Here is a 27018-nt window from a genome sequence, read left to right on the forward strand (position 1 = left end):
CTTCTCCTCTGTGCTGGGAACGATGTCCAGCGGCCTGCTGTGTCCATTGGAGGGTTCCACCTTAGACATGTTGTCCGAGTCATCTGTGCGTCCTAGAGGTTACATCGGAAAGAGGAAAAACAAAAATTACAAAGAAGAAATGTGGCAACGGAATACATAAAGACAGCAGGATAGACATGGGTTAAAGGTCAAAGCAGGTAGCCTGCAGCTGGAAGGTGCTTCATTATTACTGTAAAGCCTGATAACTTAAGAGACATTCTCAAAGTTTATGTTTCAACATCAAATCAAATCAAATCATGCCGGATGCCCGACCCGTTCTGCGCACGCTCATACTTATTCCTGCCCGATTTGTCTTTTTTAATAACTTTATTAACAACACAATATTAGACAAATACACTGCACTGCAATGGCCGTTATTAGCCAACATAAAAGCACAGAAAGGTTGCACAACTGCTTGTTTTATTACCATTGTTTGTTAAAAGAACTCTATCATACATACTAATTAGCTAATTTGATAAAACTAGCTAATTTGACAGCCAACCCAATGACACAACTCTCTAATCTACTGTACGCCAATTCAACCTTTCAGGACCTTGGCTAGTTCTCAAAGTTAATTTGCACTGTGCATATCATGTGCTAAATATGCTTATGTTTACATGAGCTTTATTGTATGTCACTTTTCCTGGCTTTGATGAGGTCACTAATTGCTTGATGTTACGTGACCACGTTAGAGGCTTGTCAAGCCCTTGGCAAGACCCCGTTTTGGGGCCTGCGCTGCTGAAAGAATTTCTCTCTGTGGAGGAAACAGACAGCTCACTGACTGTGCTCACTCCTGTCAGCTTGCATTACCAGCCCTCTCACCAACCCTTCTGTTACCCCCTTTCCTTTCTCTGCAGCTCATCATGGTCGCTGTTGCAGGCCAAATTCAAACAAATTGGTCATCACTCTGCAGGGACACGCTCAAACTAATTCAGTTACAAGAATACTGTACATGTTGACACAGACCGCCTTCCCTTCCTTTATCTTTCACACATCCACACAATAAACACGTTGCGTGTTGTGTGACCTGGTCTCACAGGACCAAGCGAAATGTCTGTTTTTTTGAGTTTGGTTCTGAAAAAAACACGGGATGGAAATCCCATTTAGCCAGAAGTCTTGTGTGAAACCACTTTTAGGAATGTGCTCCTACTGGCAAAGGGCAGAGGTGGAGCACAAGTGTGACTCTGTGAGTGCTCTGTGTAGGCTATATGGGGTTGGAGGTTGCACCCTGTTGAGTGCCAAAACCTCCAGCTCCAGAGCCAAATTGTGGCCTGAGGTAAAAATAGAGCCCCTTGTTTTCGGAAGGTACTTGGTGGGAATGAAGGCTCGGTTCAACAAAAGCTCTGTGCTGGCAAGTGAGAATCCTCAATGGCCCTGCAGCCAGATCACACTTTACCTCACTTTTTCACAGTTTCTTTGTGGGTGCTAACACACGAGCCAAATACCACACTTCAAACACTGCCCTTTTAGTAGGTGAGACTCAATAATATGATCATTTATAGGCCGAAGCTGTCTTTGCACATGGATACTCATAGACTGTGGTGGAGAGGCACTCTGTGAGAAAATATGCCAAGACGCAGAATGACCTTATTGAGGCGCAGTGAAGCTTTACCCTCAGGAAACATTGCCAACTTCACCTCTCTCTAAAACGCCATGGACTGACTGAGCAAGTGACTGAATGACTGACAGACTGACCTATTGAATGATTGACTGAATGTGTCTGACTCCTTGGACATCCTGTGCACTGTTTTGTCCTTATGCACCAATGGTTCTTAAGAATTATACAAAGGATTTATTTTATTCTATAACATTGTCAGACTCACAATGATCAGTTTAAATAGAGGTGTTAAAATGGATGCAGCAGTACCAGGAATATTGTCTTTTTTTATTCCAGGCATTCTTTTAAAAATCTGATGCCTTCATTACCCACAATGCCACATTGCTATTGACAGTATGGCCAGAGACTTGATTCATTATCCTGGCAGCCTCAATCAGAAAAGCCAGTTCTGGTTAGTTCCCTCCTTTTAGCCTCAAGTGATGTCACTAATGTCGCCATTTATTTGTCTTTGCGCAGGTTAAGACACCAAAATCCTGATGACATAGTCATTGAATTTATTTGACACACCTCCTTCAAAATGTATTCATGGAGCAGATGAGCTTCATGTGCAAAATCGTTCAACCTAAGAGGACTTGAGTCTTGATTTTGCAGCTTCTATCCTGAGGTTGCAGTTTGCAACCAGCTGCGCATCCAATCCTTCCCTTCCAGTTGTGTTGGAGAAACTACAGCGGCCACAAAACTTAAAAAAGGGTCTACTCTACAGACAGTGTTTGTGTGTCCCTTCCGGGCTGCGGTAGAAAATGGCGGTGCAAAATGTATTACTCAGGGTACAGCCCAAGTCTCTTAATTAAGATTTCCTCGCTCCTCGACCCTTGCTCGAGATGAAAATAGTGGCGAACCCGCCATCTTAATACTCTTAATATTGTTTGGACAAACAAAGATCGAGGAGGGAATTTTGAGGAGCCTCCTTACACACAAGTAAGGGGAATCAAACCACAAGAGTTCAGCAGAAGCGGGATTCACAGCTGATGTTGACACATTTGATTGCATTTGATATGCACACAGCACCTTAACAGCGCCTTATGCAGCACACCAGGCTTTGCAGTCTTGTTTGTTTCCCTCATGTATGTCAGTTTTAAGTGCATTATCCTTCTTAGCCACTGGTCTGTGAGAAACGACATTTTGCTCATCTATAGCTTCCATGTGGATGGATGACGAATAAATATGACTTGACTTGACATTGGTTTAATCAAATAAGATGTGTCGCAAAATTATTTAATATCAAGGTTTAATACGAGCCTCGTATATGTCTGCTTGTTAAGTGAAATTCCAACATCACGTGTCAGTTGCATGCTTTCAACAAATAACTGATTATTTTGATTGATAGTTGATTATAACCTGTAATTTGATCAGAACTTTACATGTAGACCGTTCACTCTGAGACCGACCGACCCACCGAGTCCACTCTCTGATATTAGAAGTGAAAAGCCGTCAAAGAGAACATTGACGGATCAGACAGACATTAGTTTAGCAGATAGTGTTGTGTGTTGGCCGTGACAAAAGCATGAGGATGCCCCTGGCATGTGGGTCTTTGTGGCAGTAATCTGGCTCCAGTTCTAAACACGAGCAGCTCCGAGTTACATATTCATCCTGTCGTGTACTCCCAAGCTCTCACAGTTGGCTGATTGCAGGCTAATACATAACCGGGTTTGTTACGTAAGATAGAGACAACACGTCTACCTGTTTGCAGCAAATATTTACAGCAGAATGTGATGTTGAATACTAACTGAGGAAGATTGTAGTTATGAATAATAAATCTGGCTGTGCAAGAACTACAAATTGAAGGCATCACTATGAATTATAAGTTTGATGTATGAACATTTATTTAATTAATAACCTGCAGTGTCAGGTGTCAAAAATGTAATGTGCAAATACATCTTCAACTGCTTGTTTAACATGTATTTTACAAAAGGTTTTCTCTGTCTTAGATAAGTTGCATTTATTTACATTGATTATTATATTATTATTTTACATTATATTATTATATGGGGATGAATAACATTCAATACAAACAGTTTTTTCTTAAATTAAAAGCACATCTTGTCGCATTTGAGCTGCTTTCTGACTGTCAGTGTGCAATGAATTGTGTTGCATAAAATATGTTAGAAAAGCAAAGTTTTATATCCCGGATGCACAGTCTTTGCTCTTGAGCAAATTAGATATATTTAAATACAGCAGGCCTCTATAGCAGGACAGAACCATGCATGGTAAGTAAGCAATGCAGAGATCTCTCAAAAAACCACGTATGCCAGAGAACTACTACAACAGCTTTTGTGGAGCATTGGCCATAAATTAGCAATCATGTACAAATTAAACATGTCAGTGAAAATGTTAATTATATTGAATAACTGATTATCTATCTCTGACCGCAAATAAATAAATAAATAACATGATCAATAATCAAAGGTACTCACCTGTCATTATGTTGTTCAAGGCAGTTTCCGGAAGAGAGTTGGGCACTCAACACAGGCCTGCTGCCGCTTCAGGTTTCACTGAATAACTTTCATGCAGGGGCGGAGAGCTGAGAAAGTTTGGTGCAGCCCGCAGTGAGATTTTCCCTCTGAGTTGCCCCTCTCTGATGACCCCCCCTCCCCCTCCCCTTTATCCAATTCCATTCAGACACCCCCCCCCCCCCCGCCACACACACACACACACACACAACCCACAGCACACTAGAGGTCTGTGCTGTCTCAGCGTGGTGGGCTGATTGCGTAACCTTTTGACACACACATTCTCCCAGGGCCTTTCTGTCCAGAGAGCAACCACAAAGTACGGGGGGTAAGAGGATGCTCATGTATGTGCACATGTGTATGCATATGTGCAATAATCCCAAATATTACAGAGGTTGGTTTGATAATAATTTAAAGATTGAAAACTGCATCATCTGCAAACAGTTAAATGTTATATCATGTGGGCACAACAAGAGCCTCCAATATTTCAGTTGTCTTTACTGATTGATTGTAATTAAAACATCACTTCTGTTGCAAGAAGCCCCCTGCTCCAAACATTCTTAATTCATGCCCCCCCAAAGAAGTCTTTATTCCTTCCTCACAGACCCAGTAGCCCATTCAGAACATTTTCCCACCGCAGGGGTCCAGAGTGGTCCGGTTCACGGCATTTGTTAGAAGGTCACAATCCAGAGGGTCTTTATGGAGGTGGGGATAGGGGGGAGTGACTGCTTCTCCTGTCTGAAATGTTTCAGGAAGAGGTCCCTTGTTTTTTTGGAAACTCCTCAGCCCCCTCCTCAAATCGAATTATAATTCAAGACACAAACACATGAGGAAAAGCCGCCTGACTTAAGTTTTGTGGCAGTTTTGACTTTAAATATATGAACAACAAACCTGTCCAAGTTTTCCAGAATCAGTTAAAAAAAGTTAACAAGAAATCCTACTGGCTCCTACATGAGTCCCTACATCCTACACAATCCTACATAAGTTAACAAGAAATTAAAATAGTTCATTGTTGTCTCACGTACTAACCTATGGAAACGGGTTCATTTCAAATCTCTGCCATTTTCAACATGATGATGATGAAACCCATCACATACAGGTCATTTCCATTTGATGGCATAACCTTGTTTTTGCTAACCAAAAATAAGAGATGGTTAAATTAGAATTCTAGTCTAATAGTCTAGAAGTTTAAATTTTTAGTTTGGTCATTCAATTCACAACCTGACAAGTTACATTTATTATATTTATGAAATTGTGTTTCTTGTTATATTTTGTCTTTATCTAAAAGGACTGGTTAGAGTTTTTTGGTAACATTACCTTTCTAATACGATAGCTTAGCTTTTGCTCTCTGTTTACAGTCTTTGTGCTATGCTAAGCTAACGTAACATGCTGCCAGTTGTGGCCTAATTGTATAGACATCCTGGCAAGAAAATTATCTTCCTCCCTTCCCAATGTCAAACTATTCCTCTCTGAAAGAAATTTTGTATGAATTTTGTATACACGACTTAAATCTGCAAATTGGAAAATGAAGAAGGCAAAAACACAGCATGTTAAAAAAAACCTATTGTTTCAACTATTATGTTTTGGTTGTGTCAATTGCAACAAAAGCATTGCAACTATTCCTTTCTCCAAATGTTATAATATGCTCATACAGAGTGCTTGTCATGCTAGCAAACGTCCTTGAGGCACAAAAGAAGACATGCAGACATGGGGCTCCTCAATGAACTGTCTGACTGTACACAGCCACAGGTCACTGCTCACATTGTAGTCTGTCTTGAATGGTCCATCCTGTCTCTTTACATCAATCTCAAGTGTGTTATTTACAGTTTAAAAAAAGCAAAAGCTTTACGTTAAAGAAGTTAAAATGTAATCCATAGCTGGTCAGACATTATGGGGGCACACTTGCACAGGACTTGTTAATGATTGATATTGAACAGCTTGATCCAAAAACAACATGAGGTTACTGCACTAAAGAAAACTGTATCGGATATTTTGATTGGACTGCATGTTTGGAGTCCACTAAATTTTTTAGGTTTTCCAAAGATAAAGACCAAAAGAGTAGAAGTTTGTTGACGTGTCTGCTCAATGGAGAAAAAGGACATTTAAACTGCAAAAAGCACCCACAATACCCACATTTGTAAAACCTTGCGCCGTCTTTATTTTGTTGTGAAAAACACTAACTGTGACAAACATCCAATTTGAAAATCTTCCATGATGGGCAAAGTAGGTAATAGGTGTGTACACAAAGATTACACGGTGTGTCAACACTCTGATGGCAGATTTGATCCGTTCAAACTGTTCAAACTCGTTTGCCCTCACTGACCAAACAAGACAGAGAGAGTTCAGATTTATATCAAAGTCTGATGGAAAATTTTCAGCTCGTTTCTAGTGTTTTAAAAGTTTACCAGCGGACATTTGGCTCATGTTACAGTTTCAATAATACACAAGAATAATTATAATTTCACAACACAAAGAGGTCTTAGCTGCAGTTGTACTTTTCTGTAATGTGATATTATATATGTAAACCACAGATTCAATTGTCTTATCTCGTGTCCTTTTTTGATGAATTTCTTAGGAAAGGTTTTGAGTTTGTGTATTATTTTGTATTTCACCATTCACAGCTGCAACAATAACAGAATCCAGTGCAAAATTCTGAACATTCTATCAGAAACACACAGCACTAAGTGAAGTTTATTCTGATAAGAAATGTTGTAACTGTTGTTCTTCATGCAATATATCATTTTAAAGCTCTTTTTGTGCTCATTATGATGGAGCTATCCAAACGCATATCAGGTTAGTATGAAGGTAGTTATAAGGGCATTTGCAGAGGCATGCAGAATTTGCCCTGTTACAGCGTTAGAGGTCAAAGGTCAAATTCTGTCGTCCTCAGTATCATGAAAATGTGACTGGTAGATTGATTATAATCTAATCTTTACAACGATATATGACTTCATGTTATTCTGTGTATGTTAACCTCTTGGCTTTATGTGAAAAATGGCGAAAAAACATGAAAAATTGTAATGATGGAGGGATGAAAAAAGGAGTGATAGCACATAGAAAGCTACCATTGCTACAATGCTATCATACATTTTCCAACACTAGAGACATAGACCTTTATAAAAATCACTATGAGACATGGTCCCTCCAAATTGGCATGACCAACCCCCTGGCTCATGGACTATATATGTAATAATCCAATTTAAAATGTTCAATTCCATAAATAATGCTGTTGTGTCTTATGTCGCTTGGACAGCAGGAGAGCAGAAGTTTAAACTAAGGTAAGCACCTGCAACACTCATTAATGACGTCACATCTTTGCAGCATGTTTTGCATGTTTGCCCTTTTCAAATCGACTGTAGCAGCTGATGTCTTCCCTTGGAGACGGTGTATATTTCCTGTGTTTATTTACAGTTTTATGAATGAATTGTTCTGACTCATCTGATAATATAGTTCCTCGAAACCACTGCAGAATCCATTCAGAATGACATGCAGCGTGTTTATAATAATTATTTGCTTTTCTTGTATCCTCCTCACCCTTTCCAGTAACAGCTGTCAAATGGGCTTAACTAAATGTGCACTCATTTGAATTTATTAAAACTACAGTTATTTATTTATTGAAGTTCCCAACAACCAAATACTTCTCCTTTTACGTGTCATTTTTAGTTTTGCTGTTGGACTTGCATAATAGCCTGTAATGTCAAAGGTTGTTCGATATCTCAGTTGTTTTTTTCAGCCTCACCTTGAACATACGTACAGGAGGACGTTGGTTAAGTTGTGTAAAAATGTGCTTTACACATAAAGTGATTTTGACCAGGAGGTATTTATTCAAAGTTTAAACACACGTTCCACATTTTTCCTTTTATCACAACTAACAATACAAAAAGCATTCCCTAAAAATCTGTGTTTCTATGCTACAGTAATCTTTAAACTGAAATACAGGGATAATGTGGTCATTAGTAGCTGATGCAAACTATTGTAAAGGCAAACATTGAGGGCTATTTCAGCAAACCAGAATCATCCAGATGTATTGCTCAATGTATTTTGCCAATGTGAATTCAAAAGGTCTCCTTAGCAGCAGCTGCATTTAATAGGACATTCAAATAGGTAGTAATTTACATAAGCTTCACGTGAGTCTCAAATGAAACTCATTGGCAACAAATACGCAACTTTGTCATCAAACATCTGAGCCCTAAAATGTTCCTTTATTTGGCCTTTTCATTTACTGTCAGCCAGAGCCCTCTAGTGTTTAGTGTGAAAATGCACCAGTGTAAACATATCCAAGAGTTTAATATTCATCATGAAATGGGTACTCGGGATGGTCACTCCACCTGCGTTAAAACAGCAGAAAGAAGTCTTATCACTTTTGAGCAGGATGATGATGAATTATTCATCTTTTACAAAACTGTTCTTGCATACAACACAAAAACAACACAACCCAGTGCATGAACATAAAACTTACAAATGTACATAAAAAGCACAGTACAGTTTAACTCGCTTTATATTTTACTTTCTTATACTTACATCAGCAGCTCCACAAAACGAATGTTTTTGTTCAGTGCTTCAATGGCTTTCATTTCTTCCTCAGTGAGTGAAAAATCAAATACCTGAAACATAATATTTTTTATAAAAAATTAAAGAAATAACTGCATAAGCCATGCATATAATAGGAATTTTGACACATTAACTTGTCCTATTGCCACATTTATTGAACATGTATATTACATACATACCAAAGCAAGGTAAATATCATGTTGGTAAACCCACCTGGAAGTTGTGTGTGATCCTCGCGGGGCTGAAGCTCTTGGGAATCACTACGACTCCTCTCTGGACGTTGAAGCGCAGAGCCACCTGGGCACTGCTCTTGTTGTACTTTTTCCCGATGGACACAAGCAGCTCGTCCTCCAGCAGGGGGGGACATTTCACATTCACCCTAAACCAGAGACAGAAGAAAGTAGAAATGATGCCAGGACTTTTATCAAAGTGGGTTGCAGTGTTATGTTAAATGATGTTGTAGGTAAGATTCTATCTATGTCTAGTCTATCATATCTAAGCATTATGTTAATTTCATTTTAGTGTTAGTATTCACTTTTCTTTTCAACTTGTTATTGAACATTGATTCGTCATCTGTGAATGTTTGTTTCCCCTGTTTTGGTGTCACCGCAACTCAGTAAGGTCACGGTGACACCAAAACAGGGGAAACAAACATTTACTTTACTGAGTTGTTGTGTAATGTCTAAAAACCCTGAGTATTTTTAACCCCTCCACGAATCCAACAACACGGGGAACAAAACATGAGCAACTTCTTTGTTTTTCCTCTGAAAAAAAGTACTTACCAGGATGCATCTCTGGAGGAGCCAATTGGGCAGTAGCCAACGATCACAATGTCATTCTGGCGACAGTACTCCAGGAGCTTGGGTTGTGTGAAGTATGGGTGGCATTCAACCTAGAGGTGAGAGAGAAGAAAATACAGAATTAGCACAAAAAGATCTGACATAGCATCAGCGCCATGTGCTTTAACTAGCCAAGGTAAATTTGGATAGTAAAAAGACAGATCTAATCCCACACGAGAGGTGTCTTGTACGCCTGTTGAGTAATAGGCATGCTATGTGGGGATTTTACCATTCAACTAAAGCAAAACAAGTAACATTAAATTGCTAAACTAACAGATAACGTTGAAACCCATTGCACACATTCATTTCCTAAGGTAATAATAGAAAACTTCATTAAGTGACTGTAATGAGCTCACAAAGATCACCAAACTGTTGGTTAATATTTCAGCATTTCTGAATCGGAAGCAGAGAATTGCGTTGTATCTATGTGGGACACACGATCTTATCTCTAATGATTGTGTTATAACTGTTGTCAGGTATCCAAATGAAAGATGACCTGGTTGGACACGGGTTTGTGCTTGAGTCCGGGTTTATTCAGCAGCAGCTCCAGCTGTCTGCGGTTGAAGTTGGAGACTCCCAGAGATTTGACCAGCCCTGCGTCTTTGCAAGCCTCTAAAGCCTGTCGAGGAGAAAAAGATTAACATCATCTCAGAGCCTGAGAGTGGTTATCTTTATAGACTTACTGAGATAGTGGAGGAAAATATAAAGCACAGGGAAGAGGAAAAATCAGACCTTTGAACACAGCTTGGGTGTTTATGACACAATGTCCTTGACGGTTTCTGATACCGTACCAGAGTATAATCTACATCAGCCTTCAGGTTTTAAGGAATATCTCATGCCGTATTCATAGATGTTTCTCCTGATTCCTTTTGTTGTTGATAATAATTTAGTATTTTCTTGGAAGACTTCATGACACATTATTTGTACCACTGGAATGGCCAAAAAAATAGTCAATCCTTCAGTCTGAATTTAAGGAACTACATTTTATTACATAACTTCAATCAATACCAACCTAACTCCATGCAATCAACCTTACCTTTAAAGGGCAACCATGCCCAATTGTGTCTAAATATTGACACTAATTCTCCAGTTACCCATAGTATTAAAATGCATTTCACAGTATAGAAGTATCTTTAATGTTTTTGTCCATAACCACCTGCACAGATGATCGATCATTTGTTTTTAACTGTGTTTTGTGTGCTTCATATTTCAAAGTTATAGTTATAACAACCAATGTGTGTTTTTATATAGCGTTATGGCGTTGCAGAAGCAAAATGTGCTCAGAGGCAGAACGACTTATGCGCCTCTGTACATTTTACATAGAAGACAAAACGGAGCCGTAATAATCCCACCTTGAACTGCCAGTGTTCAAGTGGCTTATAACCAGTTCATGAAGTGATAAAATGCAGAAAGCAGACGACTAGGAGGAGAAGAGCAAAGTCATCATATCGCAGGACCATCCACATGTAAACTCACCTCCCATGTTGCACAGAGGTCTGTGTGGTGGTAGATGTATTTTCCATCCTTGTCTTTAGGATAGAACTCATCTCCAGGCTGAAATTGAAGTATAGTTTCATCAACGGCTTTAACACTCAATACTTGTTGATAATCACTATCACCAAAACACTTAAACTAACTGTAAACATAGTCAAACTGTTCAATTGTACATACCTCGTATTGTCCTAACCTTTTAAACAAGGCATCAGCCACATGTCACAGATCTGTTTTTATAGCTAACATGCACAAATAGAACTCTAAGCTAAACAAGAACACTGACCCAGTATGTAAGTGCAATGTTCGCCGCAAGATTGCAGGGTGATAACACTACCATACATGTAAACTTTATAGGCAACCTTGAAAGCCATAGGAAGCTCAACGATGTAGAGATCCACATAGTCTAGTTTTAAGGTTTTCAGTGTCCTCTCCAACGTTGGTCGCACCAACTCTGGTGGATGGAAGGTGTTCCAGAGCTGAGGAAGATATCACAATACTCCTTAAAAACAATGAAATATAGGAAACATGGAGCCAACTGTTGTGCTCAAATGTCCAAAAACACAACACAACATTACTCATCATACAAAAAATGTCATTACCTTTCCACAGTAAAATATGTCCTCTCTTTTCACGACTCCTTCGGCAATCTTCTCTCTAATGGCTCGACCCACTTCATGCTCATTGAAATACACCAATGCTCCATCAAAGTGCCTGTAACCCACATCTATGGCCAGCTTGACACAATCAAGTGCTGTGCCTCTGGGAGTCTATTGAAAAATTTCAGAGAAAAAGTAAATCCTTTGACCTAGTTTTTGTTGAGATTTGCTGCAGTTTGAGCAAATGTACATTCAGCAAATACAGTTTTTCGGACGAGGTTCATATTGACACAAGAACTGCAAGCAACATTACGTAGAGTCCTCCTAGTAGAGCGAGCATTAACAAGCCTGGCACACATACAAATCTAGAAACACATACATTGTATTCTCACCGTTCGAGGGTCCCCATAGGTGCCCAATCCCATCAGTGGAATACGGTTCCCATCGCTGAGAGGGACACTGTGGCTCTCTGCTGTTAGATTCATGTCTGTGAACTTGGATAAACTGAACTGCTCTCCTTCTTAATAGGTAATATATTGAAGGACCATGAAACTTGAACCCTAACACTTTAACCTTCACAAGTTTATGGCTTGTTGCTGAGTGTTTGCAGACAGTTGTACCCAAACAGGAGGACAGAGATGGTGGACTATTACTACAGCAGTTAAGCAGCCTACACATAAATTGAAGCAGTACAAAAAGACAGTAATTATTAAATGTTTTTATAGACAAGGGCTAAATAAATGATTTTAACAAACTGAGTGACGGTCACAGCAGATGGGAAACTTTTAAATCAGGTCCTAATGATCACTAACTGCAAATTTTTAAATCATGCTCATGAAGTGACTAAAAGAAATGCAATATAGAGTAACGTTACCACAAGTGTAACGCATTACAACCTGACTAATAAACTACATTTTAATCTACATTTTAATATTTGTTCTTTAATAACCGAAGTAGCTTGAAACGCTTTAACTTTTAGAGTAACGAACAACAATCACCAGTCTTTGACTGATGGAGCTTTTCCTCAATCACTCAGCCTCTCATCAGAACGCGCGCGCTGTTTGACCCCACCCCTCTCGTGCCGCAACGAGCGCGAGCGGTGCAATTTGAGCAACATCTGCGAGTGTGAGAGAGACACCCTCACGCGGACATATTTAATCTTTAACGCTACAGGTCCGTGCGTCTGTCGATATACTGTCGTTTTACGTAAAGCTAACATGTGAGCAGAATTATTAATATCTCAATAGCTCCGTGTTAATAGAGAAGAGATAAGGGTGAAGAGCGAACGCAGGTGTGTGAAGATGCTCTTCTCGGAAAATTACTCTTGAGGCTTGTCTGCTCACCTGTGTGGGAACATCTGTTTTTACAGAGTAATTGGAAGAGAAATGGAGGGTCGTACAGAAAAACAGGAGTCGGCGGATGCTGCTGTCATCATCGTTGAGAACGAGGCAGAGAGCATGCCAGTGCACGAGGAAAAGTCCGGTGAAACCGACCTGAAATACCTTGACACTTGTCCCGTTTGCCGTCTGAACTTCCACAGTCGAGAGCCTAAACTTCTACCGTGTCTGCACTCTTTCTGCAAGAAATGTTTGCCTCCACCCTCCAGGAATTTGGCCATGACAGAGCCGCCAAACTCCCAGGTTGACAGGACGACCAGACCACGTGAGTCACTTTGTTTACAAACATTGACCACGGTTCATTAAAGGGGATCACCTTCTCTGCATGCAAAGACTTGAATTGATTGTGGGTCTGGAAGAATGATGTATTGGTGTCAGGAGTCGGATAGTTTTACATTATCCAAATTTAAATCAATTTGTGCTGATTTAGACCAACCTATGTGCTTCTGATTGGTTCCAGTGAATGTGATCCGCTGCCCGGTATGCAGGCAGGAGTGTATGGAGGTAGATGTGATGGAAAACGTCTTCGTAAAGGACTCTGTTGAGTCCCCCAGCAGCACAGTGGAGAGGACAGTCCAGGTTTGTGACAAAATACATACAGTGCATAAGGGAGCAGCCTTGTTGCTAGTTTTGAATGGCTACAATACCTACATGATTAAAAAAAGGTCTTGTGCTCAGATATGTTTGTGGGGTATTGGATAGATGGATATGTCTGATTTGTACGGAGCCCCAGAGTGGTCATAGAATAAAAAATAGAAATAAAACGAGCCCACAATTTACTACCTTGTGCAAACGATTTACTACCTTGTGCGTAAATTTGAGTGAACAAGGTCGTAAATCGTTTGCACAAGGTAGTAAATTGTGGCCTCGTTTTATTTTCATTCTTTATTCTATGACCACTCCGGGCCTCCGTAGATTTGTCCGCTCTGACATTATTTTTGCATATTAGATCTACTTTATTCTGCTTCATCAAATGCAACCCAGCAACTCCTTAACAGCTCTGACTCTTTTTATCTTTATGAATTGTATCAGCCTCTGATGCTTGTCTCATTCATCCTGCAGCTTTGTATGACCTGTGATGACAACACTGAAGCTGCCGGGTTTTGTGTGAACTGCGTTGAGTACCTCTGTGCCACCTGTGTGGAGGCCCACCAAAGAGTCAAGTTCACCAGAGACCACACCATCAGACAGAAGGCAGAAGCATCACGAGGTATTCTAACCTGATTGTTACTCATGTCTTTATCTCAGTATTTTCATCTGTGAAATACTTTTGGTGTTTACATGGCAAAGGAAAGAGCTATTATGGGATCAGTTCTGTTGTTTTTTATATACGTATATAACAGATTATAGTGATGAAAATATATAGTTTGGGTTTTACACCAATATTAAGTACTGAATTTCTCCTCTGGGGATCAATAAAGGATTAACTTATCTCATATTTTGCCTTCTTAAACTCTTGAGAAGAAATAGGCTCATCTGCCAAGGATGGTAAAACTAAACATTGCCACCTTGAAGTATTTTTAATGGTTATTGTAATGGAAAATATATTATACATTCAGAAGTTCTCATTAAATCCAACAGAACTCAAATAAAATGTAGTTTGAAAAGATGCAAAAGCCAAACATTTATTATCATAGGTGATTAATGACATTGAACGCCACTGCTTTTACCGTGAGCCTCTAAATCATTCCCAACAGTATTTACCTATGTGTTGGAAAAATATACCCACTGCTTAGCTTACGCATGCCGTGTTTACTCGCTAGGATAAGAATAACTATAAGCTCTTCAGTCTACACCACAATGACCTGGCAAGAGATGGAGCTACTATTGTCAAGTACTCAGGGTGAAGGGCTAACTGATGAACCTTGAACCTATTTGTTTTTTAGAGGTCCATGGTGTGTCGACTCTGAGGCCGATGTTCTGTGACATCCACAAACAAGAACCACTGAAGCTGTTCTGTGAGACCTGTGACCTGCTTACCTGTCGGGACTGCCAATTAGTCAAGCACAAGGACCACAAGTACAGTTTACAATTTGCAATATGAATTAGAAAAATTTCATAATTTGAGTTGAATTGTATTGAAATGACAGTTTAGTTACTCTTAATGCTGTGAAGTAAAATGTGATGACCATAAATGTACACATCAGACATTAGATTTTCTTTGCATGAAATGCCATATATCCATAGATAATTTGATACTAACAAATCTTTATCGTTATCGGGTATTTGACTTTAAATCTTTTGTTAATGTTGTCTTATTGTCTTATTCCCTCTTAGTTTTAAGGGTGCTGCAGTATACTAGTATGCTAAAACTACATAATCAACTTTAAAGTGGTAATCTCAAAGATTTCAGTTTCTTTCTCTTTGGCGTCACCTATGGTGATAAACGGTAATTGCGGGAGCTCACTTCCTAGATATCCAGACAGTGTCTCATGTGTGACGTCCACGGTTGACTCCGGTTGTAACTCTTGATTTTCCTCGCTGACGGTCGCTTTCCTTTTTCGACTGTTTTCCTTCATCTGAGCGTCCAATTTGTTTCTTTTTCTTTGGATTTTCACTTCTTTTTGAAGTTGTATCTGTAGTCAACGATCTTTTCTTTGTTTGTTCAGCCATAGTAGATTACTGTTTACTCGCAACACTTGCAGAGAGCGGAAAAACAGTCGCTTAGCTCCGCCTACCCTCTCTGTCAGACCAACCACTGCTGGCTGATGGAAAGCGCGTCACTAACTGGGTGCCGCTTGTGATTTTTTACACGAAAGTCGACCAGACACCCAGTCTGTAATACTGCAAATGCAAAGGCTTTCATCAGTGGGCCATAGGCTCAATCACCATTGTGTTACCTCATTCGGCGATAGATAGAGACTTAACAGACATTTATTTAAATGAAAATCTTTGGGATTATCACTTCAACTTTTTTTATTGTATCTGCTGACTTGATGTTCTTTTGCATTAGTTACCAGTTCCTTGAAGATGCTTATAAAAACCACAAACAGCACATGGAGAGCATGACCCAACAGCTGCAGGAGAAAAAGAAACTGATTGAAGAGGTTTCAAACTCCATAAACAATGGGTATGTATTTACATAAGATTACATATGTCAAGTATGCAAAGTGTAAACAGATATGAAGACGTTCATGTGAACTAGATTTGTTTGGAAACAGGGTGCTTTGCTTTTCCATATGTCCTCTAAATGTCATGAAGAAGAACAACTCGGTGATTTCATGATGATAAAACCACACATACTGTACCTCTAGTACTAAAGGGTTGAGGCATATGACCTCTGAAATACCCATCGATTGTGTAATGTATGTTTTACAGACTTCTTCAGGTTGATCAGAACCGAACATCCGTTCATAATGAAATAAAGAAATCCATCTGCACTTTGATTCTGGAGATAAACAAGAAGGGCAAGATGCTGGTTAATCAACTTGAGGTATGACAGAAGCTTTCGTACGTATGCTGTGGAGCTGTTTCCAGAACATCGCTTGCTTGCAATCTCAGTTGACTGTTTTTACCCTGAGGCCTAGAGCGCATACCCTCGAGCTGTTTCAACACTGCAGATGTTCACTTATTCATGTTTTCCAGGCTGTAACAAAGGATCACGAGAGTGTCTTGCGAAAACAACAGGAGGACATCGGCTATCTATCCAGACACTTGGATCATGTCATCAGCTTCACCAAATGGGCCACAGCCAGGAACGGGGCAACGGCGCTGTTGTTCTGTAAACGTTTGGTAAGGCTTGATTGTCTGTTCATGTACACGCTCAGCATTTCATCACAATCTGTTTTCCTGTCATTAAACTCAGCTCTGAAAGGTTTGGAGCCTGATCTGTTTGGACGTGATGAAGAGGGAACATATGCCTTTTGTAACTCACAAGTGTCCTCCTCTGAAAATAATTAATAACAACCGTCTGTTGCAGATTCTGTTTCAGATTGGAAACCTCCTGCGGGCAAAATGTAGTACCTCGTTTATACCACAGAGCACTGCACGCTTCCAGTGTCGATCCTCTTACTGGGCCTCAAATGTTGACCTGGGTAAGACTAACAAACTCTTTTATGAAAGCTGATCTTGAACCCTGAGAATGAATTTCTTTAAGTCTCGACACTGTTTTATAGACTATGTTGTGATACATTTTAACTTCACCCCAATTTTTCTTGCAGTATATTTGTGGCTTATTTTAAGAATATTCCTGAATGTTGCTCATCTGCAGAATCTAGTGTTATATCCATCAGTCACAATGCCTTTGTCATGATTATTTGTCCCTTTAGAGTTTCCTGTGTCACTTTAAAAGGTCAGTTTTACTCTCTGAACAACCTCAAAATGGATAAGTGTCTTGATGTTGTATAAAAATAGGCTTTCCACTACATGACAGTCTCTTCTTTATTTTCCCAGAATCCCTTGTTACATTTTTACAGCAGCTATGTTTTTTGTTTCATCCTCACAGCGGCTAAAGGATGATTGATTCTTAGATGTAACAAATCTTAAGTATTCCTGTCACCTGCTGCTACTTTCCTCATGCAAATTGCATCACTTACCAAGAATTTTGTGGTTGTTCTTTGTCATTTGGATGAAGGATGCTAAATTGGGGACATGTTTTGAAGAATTACGGGTTCCAGATCTTAAAAGAGGCCTATAATCCTGGGATGTTCGTGCAGTTGCAACTAATGAGGGCTAATGATACTGACTTACCTAAAGTGCTTATCTCGAAGATCTCAGTTTCGTTCTCTTTGGTGGCACCTATGGCGATAAACAGTAATTGCGGGAGCACACTTCCCAGTTATCCAGACAGTGTTGCATGTGTGACGTTCACGGTTGGCTCCGGTTGTAACTCTTGATTTTCCTTGCTGACGGTCGCTTTGCTTTTTAGACTGTTTGCCTTCATCTGAGCGTTGAATTTGTTTCTTTTTCTTTGGATTTTCACTTATTTTTGAAGTTGTATCTGTAGTCATTGATCTTTTCTTTGTTTGTGCAGCCATAGTAGATTACATAGTAGATGCGAAGCAGCCACATAACTCCGCCTACCCTCTCTGGCAGACCAACCTCTGCTGGCTGATGGAAAACGCGTCACTAACTGGGCGCCGCTCGTGATTTTTTCTGTGAAAGTTGCACCAGACACCCAGTCTGTAATACTGCAAATGCAAAGGCTTTCATCAGTGGGCCATAGGCTCAATCACCATTGTGTTACCTCATTTGGCGATAGATAGTGACTTAAAAGACATTTATTTAAATGAAAATCTTGGAGATTATCACTTTAACGGCTAAAATAATCATGAGTTGCATCACTGCTTGACAGGGTCTTTTCTTTTCACCTTAATACCCCCCAAAGTTTCTTAAACTTTGGGGGGTTTATTATTATTAAGTTTATTTATTATTATTAAGTTTATTATTGCCCAAACCTTGTCTTTCTCACAGCTCTGTGCAGAAGTTTAGTCTGTATTTTGTATTTGTCTTCCCTACTTGTTATGCTCATCCTGTCTCTGTGTGTATATTCCCTCAGGCTCTTTAGTGGTGGAGAGCGTGCCAGGCCACCAGCTGGGTGGTTTTCAGGGTATCCCTCATCAACTCTCCCACCCCGGGCAGGTTCCCTCAGGCTCGCCCCACAGCTTTGCCCTGGGAGCCCCCCATAATACTCTGGCTCAGCTCCAAATGCAGGTGGACAAGCTGAACCCACAGGCCCACTGGCAGCCTCAACCACCTCCTCCTCCCTGGACGTGGTACCAGAGTGTGCGTCTGCAGAGGACCATCCCGGGGCCCCTGCAAGGAGGTTCTCCCTCCCATACCATGCAGCCCCAAGCAGGCCGCAGGTTCATGGTGCCTCCTCCCAACCACGTCAGCCCAACTAGCAGCTTACAGAGCCCTGGTTTTACACCCCAGGTTAGTGTGCGCTTCTGTGTGTTAGTATGCACGTGTGCTCGTGTCCGTTTGACTGACAAGTCCACCTAACAAGCACCGACAGCGGATGGCATTGTCCTAAATAGAGCTGACAGCCTTCACATCCTGGGCAATTTATGTCTTTACTTGTCAAGACTAATTTAAGTCTTGGAACTTAGGACTCAAAATCATGAAATATAACAGTGAAATCTGTAGTGCAGCTGCAGCCAACATGTGACAGAGGACGGATTCAAGATTCCATAACAAAGGGTTGATAGTATCTTGTCATGAGTTGTTTAGTCTAGTTCACAGGGTGTTTTGGTTCCAGCTCTGAAGTTTAGGCTCATTCACAGGACAATACAGGAATGTAAAGTGCACATATTAGTTGTGTCATACTGATGTGAACAAGCTGTTATCGCTGCATAATAAACTCTCAAATATCCTCTGGAGTTAAAATGTTCATTATTGTACAATCTACAGAGTTAAGAATAAGTCTTTGATTTTAGGTGCACGGCACGTCTGCTGTGTCGAAGTGCAGCTCTAAGTGCAGATTAAGATTTAGATTTTGGGATGTTGATTTCATACAGTTGTGAAATAATTAAAAACAAATGGGTAACAGTGACTGCTGCATTCAATAAAAAAGTAGTTTGTATTAAATAATTTGACTCCGGTTCAACATTGTTCGCTATTTACATACCTAGAAATGGCTAATAAAATAACTACTATTTACAGAAACATTCAACTAATTTTATATAAATAACATTCTCAAAAACTCTGGGTTTATTGCCAAGTAGGTTTGCACATACAAGGAGTTTGTTTTGGTGATTTTGGTGCAGAAAAATTAACACAGAACTATAATAAAAATAAGTAAAAGACTTAGAATTAGATAAAAAATAGGCAATAAGAATAAAAGCATAAAAAGCTATATGTCTAATACAACATATGTGCAACAGGTGTAATAAAAAAAAACGTACGGATGTGCAGGATATTCGTGAGTGCAAAAAGCTTACAGTATAAAATTAAAAATAGTGCAGTGTGCAGACATAAAAACAGTATATGTGATTTAAAGTGGTAATTTTTTATTGTGTTATGTTTCAATTTAAACCTTAAAGGGGGGATGTTATGCTAATTTCAAGCTTCATATTTCGATCTGTTTTACCTGTGGAGAAGCTTAGCATAATTTACAGTAAAAAAAAACTCACACTGGTGCTCTGTGCAGGCCCTCATACAGCCTCTGCCTGAAACAACTCAGTCAGCTCTGTCCCTTTAAGAAACCCCACCCCTACAAGCCCACTTTCTCCTGATTGGCCAGCTCTCCAAAGCCTGCTGAGGCTGCACTTTGTGACATCACAAAACTGTGTTAAACCTGGCGTTCACAGCAGCCTGCAGACTGAGCTGAGAAGCCTGGGGATTACTCCAACATACTTTTACCTACAGATTTGAAACCCACATTTAGTATGGACATCCACCATTGTATTATGTACATTATGTCTTAAAATGTGAAACAGCATAATAACCCCTCTTTAAATGTTCTTTATGGTTATGTCCTCTCTGCTCTACTCGTTGCAAGGGTGTGTCGACCCACAGCCAATTTGAGGGTTATAAGTAGTGCACCCTTTTATCTCCACAACCATCCTAGCATGCTTGGGGTTGACAGGAATGTGGCACGATAATGATTTAATCATTTCTCTCCGTCTTTCTGTGTCTTCTTCTTTTATTCGTAGCCTCTGAGGGGCATGGGAAACAGCCCCAGCTACCAACCCAAACCTATGGATGTATTCTCCTCTTCACCTCTGTACACCCAGATTACACCACTGCCCATCAATGGTGGAGTCAGTTCACCTCAATCCCTACACACGGCAAGTGACTCCATCTGATAATGTTAACTGTATTGATATTCAATATATTTACAATGAACTAACCAACATGCTTGTTGTGTTTAGGCTGAGCCTACACATTTGAATAGGAGGAATGATTCAGGTGGTCCAGTGTACATGCTGAAAACAAACTATCCCCAAAGCCTGCCACCTTCTTTGCCACACAGAAGCGGTAAGTCTGTGACATTAGTGTTATTTCTGTAGACTGTATGTTTTGCTGTCGTTTTGATAAAGGACATTTTTAATTCCCTCAAGTGCAAGGACAGCAGTGTTCACCAGGGTACGCTGCTGTATCCCAGGAGGAGAAACCAGGGTGAGGACACAGCTGAGCTCACACAACCACACACACACACACACACAAAAGCACATATTCTCTCTCTCTTTATCTGATTATTGTGCTGCGGTGGAAAGTACTGCATTTATACAACCTCAGTCCCTTTAAGCCATTTGTTCTCTCCTGTGAATTTCTCTTTATTCTAATTGCTCCTTTCTTTGCTCCCTCAGGACGGTTTCCTGGAAACCTCCAGAAACACACCAGTGTGGCGGAGCGGCAGGATCAGCTGTCAAGAGAAGACGAAGGTCTTCACCAGGGCCCGTCATAGTCATTAAAGACGAGCCAGATGATGACAGCAGTTATGTAAGAAGACAATACATTATTAATACAGTCTAATGAGTATTCACTTTATAATATTTAATTTTGGTAGATGCCATCATCAAAAGCACTGCACCAAGACTGCTTTTTAGAAATGCATTGGACAAACACAGAGTGTGAATTGAAAGTAAAATTGTAGTTTACTACAATTAGGTTCTTATTTTGGGAGTTTTGGTCATAATAATATACTCTCAACAGTAATTGGTCACATCTGCAAACACAGAGTATTGCTACAATAAACATAGACAGGTAAATTTACATAAGCAGCGAAACAGGTTGTAAACAAGCTAAAGATAGCTTAGCTACATTTTCGTAGTCTCTTTATTTGGAGGTAAAACAGTTAGCGATAAACAACTTACAGTCAAGACTTCCTTTTCCGCGTGCTGCATTGGTTACAGAAAAAGAACCAGTTTTTCTTGTAATTTACTTTAATTAACGGATCTTACCTTTGCTAAAATTTCCACATCATGATGCAGATTAGTAAAAAGTAAAAATGAAGCTTTGTCAGGTTTGGTGCAGTGGTTAGCGCTGTTGCCTAACAGCTAGAAGGTCACCAGTTCAAACTCCAGTTTAGGCAAGGTGAGCCTTTCTGTGTTTGCATGTTCTCCTCGTGCATGCGTGGGTTCCCTCTGGGGTCTCCGGCTTCCTCCCACAGTCCAAAGACATGCTTGTAAGGTTAATTGGTGACTTTAAATTGCCCGTGGGTGTGTGTGTGAAAGGTTGTCTGTCTCTATGTGTCAGCACTGTTACCGACCAGTCCAGGGTGTACCCCGCCCTTCGCACAATGACAGCTGGCATAGGCTGCAGCACCCCGCGACCCTGAGCAGGATAAGTGGTATAGATAATGGATGGATGGATGTCAGGTCTGTCCTCAAGAGGAGAAGAAAACTACTTTTAAAATGCTTGTTTGTCAAACAGAGGTCCGATTGATCATTTCTGATGCATTCGAGGAAGACGGGAAATCTGAACGCTCAACGGCTTTCATGACACAACGTCAAGGGGATTTATCTCAAGTTGAATTTTAGATCTAAAACAGATTGTTAGCTGTTAGATAAATCGTTGTCACATGGTGGGAGCCGGGATGTCATCACGGTGCATTACTTTCCACCTGCTTTTGCTCTCCACACAGACTGTTTTTCCTGCATACGCCGCAGCCTGCTGATAGGTGATTGATCATATTACTCGGACTACAAGCGTACTAAAAAACGAAAAAACCAGAACGCTTGCCATTCCCAAAAATCCATGTCCCTGCCTACAGATTCTATATTTATATGTAGGATCTGTACATCAGTATCAGAAATACTTTATTAATCCCCGGGGGGAAATTCGAGATAGAAATAGAGATTATTGCACCTGTAATATCAGTAATGGTCCAGTATGGGGCATAAAAGCCATCTTAATGGTACAACAACAGCAGTTACTGTCAGTCAAAGTTGTGTTCATTAATTACTTCATGATAATAATTCTTTCAGAGCTTTGTTTTCTCATTGTTTGTGGATTTCAGGTACATGCCAACCAAAGAGTCAGCCTCCCTGACAGCACAGGTGACCAACCCCAAATCTGGGCCCAAGGCAAGCAGAACAAAGTCCCTACTCCTCTTCAAAGCCCAAACGACAAACCCCACAGCCCATCACAGCCTCCAAACAGCCCATGGGACCAGAGTACAACTAATACTCTAAATCACATCCATTCCCTGGGAGGAGAAAATCATGCGGACCAGCACCATGCACCACTAAAGGACTCTAATGAAGTGCTGTGTGCTGTGTGTCGGGCTGGGGGAGAGCTGCTGTGCTGCGATAAGTGTCTCAAGGTTTTTCACCTTTTGTGCCACGTTCCAACTCTCCTCAAATCTCCCAGGCAAGCTCTGTCAGGGGAAATTTATCTATCGCTGGCCTCAGATGGAAACCCCATAACTCATGTTTTTGTTAAATTTCATGTTTTTACCAGAATGGAGAAATTATTGTCTTTTCTTTGGAACAAAAATAGACCTTTCAGCTTTATAAAAATGGGTTTTTTGACAAGTTGTTTTCGCCTCATTTCGGAGGTGTGAGGTTTCATCTGACGGCAGCATTATGCACTTGTTAATGGATGTTCCCGTTTACTGACTTTTACATTGATTTATTGTGTCTGGACTGTCTCTTTTCAGCGGGGAATGGTTGTGCTCTCTCTGTCGTGACCTGTTAGTGCCTGAGATGGAGTATGAAAGCAAACCTGAAGCCAAAACAGTGAAGACGGAGCCTGATTCTGACGGTGGATTTCCCCCTGTGGACAAACGAGTCAGTACTCTTCCTTTAAATGATAATAATAGACAATAAAATTGCATACAATAAAACATAATAGAAAAAAGAAATGGTTTGATTGGCATAAAGTCAAGTTGAAAGTAAAGCATTGTCAAGTAAGCCAGACAGATCCAGTTCATTTAAATAAATGTCTTTTAAGTCACTATCGCCTTTGCAGTATATTGTATTTTTATGGACTGGCTGTCTGTGGTGAGATTCGCGGGAAAAATCACAAGCTAGTTTGTGACGCGTTTTCCATCGTCCAGCAGTGGTTGGTCTGCCAGAGAGGGTAGGCGGAGCTAAGCGGCTGCTTTTCCGGTCTCTACAAGTGTTGCGAGTAAACAGTTATCTACTGTGGCTGAACAAACAAAGAAAAGATCGATGACTACAGATACAACTTCAAAAATAAATAAAAATCCAAAGAAAAAGAAATTCAACTCTCAGATTAAGTCCGTCTACAAACGAAAGCAAGGAAAATCAAGAGTCGGAACCATGACAAAGGGAACCATTCGTAGACGTCTGGTTAAATTGGGAAGACTGCTCTTGTAATTATTGATTATTGCCAGTGGGAGGCGCTCAAGCGCACAACAATTTAGATTTTCGAGATTGTATCTTTAAACAACAGTAAACAAAGTCTAGATTTTGATTCTAATCAGTCAGTTTCAGTTCAAATCTATAACTGTTCTCATCCTAACCAAGGCAATTAACAATAAGCCTAGCAAAGCACAAACACATGGTTGTATTTGTATGATTGAGTATTGTCTTTATAATGATGCATCCCAAAATCACACTTTTGGATTGTAATCACTCCACCTGACCTCCGAACATATGTCATATTTTACCAAACACATGTCTTAATGCTCAAATTCTGTCTCCATCCCTATTTTTATATTTTAGAGCTGGTTAGCAGTTGTATATAATAGTTTAAACACCTCCTCCAGCTCCTACATAGGACAGAAGTGTAAGAATTAAGGCTCACGAGCCTGACAAACTCTACCTTGTGTATGGTAGGAATTCTGGCACCTGACATAAGACATCTAGTTCCCCTGACCTGGATCAGGAAGGCAGTGCTCTAGAGGGCACAATGTATGCTACATTTGCTAAAAAACTGAGATACTAGAAATATTTTGGCTGTGTTTGTAACATAGAAAGGATTTGGATCTATGCATTATGTTTCTCAGTTATCATTTGAAATGCATTAAGTCCGATGTCTTTCTCTACCGCTGCAGAAGTGCGAGAGGCTGTTACTGCTCTTGTTTTGCAGTGACCGGAGTTCAAATCTTCAAGAGCCTGTATCCCCCTCGGTGAGTCTGGAAGCATGCCTGACTACAATGAAAAGTTAACAAGATTAATGTCACATGGAGTTACTGTAACTGTCATTTTAATGATGTAAAATATGCAGTGTTTATCAGTAAAGACAAAGAAATAATGAATCAGAAACACTATAAACGTACCTCTCCTGCTGACACAGAGCTTGTAGTGTTTGTTAATCCACAGAAACTATGATAAGTTGCATGCTGTACATAACACTATATTTGTGCCTTTTCTTCTCCTTTAATAAATACATTGAGGGAAGACTGTAACCTCTTGTGCACAGTGCGGGCATGTTACATAAGCTATACGTGAGATACTTAATTATACGGCAACATCTTCCTATGAAGTTTTATTGTTCCGATATCTCTCCCTCTCGAAATACTGTAGCTATGTGCTAATGACGGCCTGACAATAAAGGGACCGATGAAGCTCTCCACTGTGAAAAAACGCCTGGAGGCTAAGCAGAGCGTCTGCTACCACAGCCCTGCAGAGTTTGTATCAGACATCAGGCTCGTCTTTCGGGACTGTGCAGTCGTCAGTGAGGTACTTTAGAAATTATTGTTCACAAAAATTCGATTCCCGACACCTTTTTAATTAAACATTTTGCCCTAATCTTTACTTCTACTTACAGGCCGACTCAGAGCTCACCATGGAAGGCAGGAAGCCAAAGGAGCAGTTTGAAGAGCATCTGAAAATCACCTTCCCTGACCAGACCTTTCCGGAAATCAAACTGGAGATAATACCTGATGCTCCTCCTGACTCTCAACTCTCCCCCCTTAAAAATATATCCCAGCCTGCAAAGTGCCAGCGCACATGGTCAGACTCCCAGGATGCACCAGGCTGTCCCAGTGGAGAGGAGGGAGTCGTATGAACGCACAAATCTTCTTAATCGTTTTCCAACACTGCCAGCACCAGCTAATATGTGGTGTTTTACACTTTATTACAAACAGTTAATAATACACAGAGACCTTCAGGTCACCAAAAAGGTTTTGTATGTTTCATGATTTCATTGTATTGCAAGCAAAAAAAGGGACAAAAGCAAAGGGACACTTAAATGGGCAGTTCATGTGTTTACAGGGTAAATGTGGCCGCCTATTGTGGTCTTATTCTTTTGGTTATTGTATCAGTGATGAGTCTGCTGTCAGAATAAATTGGTTTATTGACTCTGTGCTAATAGACAGTGTGGTCGGATGTGGTGTGCTCTTCCTGCTTAGCTCTCCGCCTGTAAATATAAAAATGTAAGGGAGAGGGAGGTGGTGAGAGTCCTGCTCACCCTGTCAGGGTTCCATTCCACGATAACAACCTGCTCATTATACATTATCCTTCTTATTACATGCCTATTTAGAAAGAAATCAATTATGTGACACTAAATATTGATTTGGAAATTATTTTATTAATTTCAAAATGATTATCTTTCCGTTTTCTTCCGTACCACTCAAAGTGAGAGGTGCGTCCATAGCAACAATTAACTCTAGCCTTATTAAAATGAGCTAACCGAGCTGTTTTTACTCACATTAAACAGAAACATTTCCGCTGATAGTGAAGTATCACCGTCTTTAAACACCTCCGTATCCTGTACTGTGTTCCGTTTAATGTTTACTTCATGTGCCGTCTTCAGGCTTGCAGTCATAGCCTTCAGTTTTTGCATCATTTAACCTTTATTGCTTTTTCTCTGCTGGTTTGTCTTTTCTTTTTTCCCCTCTTTAAACAGACCAATGTCAAATTTACCGTATTTCTTTCAGTGAATTGATACGATTACAATTTGTCCTCTGGATGTGTGATTAGAGCCACATCCCTAGCAACGGCCTGTTCTTCATAACAACGGTCTGCCATCGCGAAATAGCAGACCTTGGAGTGCCGTATTAAACCATTCAGAATCAAGTATTTAACACAGCCGCGTAATGATTGATATCCGCTCTGTCGTCTGTTTGTCGCCTTAAGACCAGTAAAATGACAACATCAAAGGAATCAAGGCTGTGTCCCAATGCAATGCACTATTTCAGAGGTGCATTCGTCATACTGCAGATCTACAAATCTAATG

The 27018-nt window shown here is 40.2% G+C and overlaps 2 protein-coding genes across 3 annotated transcripts; one reads left to right on the forward strand and one right to left on the reverse strand.

Annotated features, from left to right (window-relative positions):
* Window positions 1-8155: 8155 nt before the first annotated feature.
* Window positions 8156-12072, reverse strand: LOC138612816 (aldo-keto reductase family 1 member D1-like). Of its 2 annotated transcripts, XM_069686275.1 has the most exons (9): window positions 11980-12072; window positions 11591-11758; window positions 11351-11467; window positions 10974-11051; window positions 9994-10116; window positions 9441-9550; window positions 8872-9037; window positions 8629-8711; window positions 8156-8435 (listed from the first exon to the last, which is right to left on the reverse strand). In XM_069686275.1, exons 1-9 carry the CDS (start codon window positions 12070-12072, stop codon window positions 8393-8395), a joined length of 981 nt encoding a protein of 326 aa, XP_069542376.1. In that variant the 3' UTR covers window positions 8156-8392. The 2 variants fall into 2 exon arrangements, with proteins under 2 accessions (XP_069542376.1, XP_069542377.1); XM_069686276.1 differs by lacking the exon at window positions 9994-10116.
* Window positions 12073-12972: 900 nt separating this feature from the next.
* On the forward strand, window positions 12973-26069 carry LOC138612658 (transcription intermediary factor 1-alpha-like). Its single transcript, XM_069686030.1, has 18 exons — window positions 12973-13249; window positions 13445-13563; window positions 14047-14194; window positions 14871-15003; window positions 15938-16054; window positions 16303-16417; window positions 16570-16716; window positions 16904-17018; window positions 18482-18858; window positions 20580-20714; window positions 20799-20904; window positions 20988-21045; window positions 21237-21369; window positions 22889-23241; window positions 23531-23660; window positions 24893-24967; window positions 25365-25511; window positions 25609-26069. The coding sequence occupies exons 1-18, from the start codon at window positions 12973-12975 to the stop codon at window positions 25846-25848; spliced, it is 2925 nt and encodes a 974-aa protein (XP_069542131.1). The 3' UTR covers window positions 25849-26069.
* The last annotated feature ends 949 nt before the right edge of the window (window positions 26070-27018 follow it).

The sequence above is a fragment of the Semicossyphus pulcher genome, unplaced genomic scaffold (genome assembly GCF_022749685.1).
Source record: "Semicossyphus pulcher isolate SPU_LCO1_2020_fin unplaced genomic scaffold, fSemPul1.0.p SCAF_8, whole genome shotgun sequence".
Lineage (NCBI taxonomy): Eukaryota > Metazoa > Chordata > Actinopteri > Labriformes > Labridae > Semicossyphus > Semicossyphus pulcher.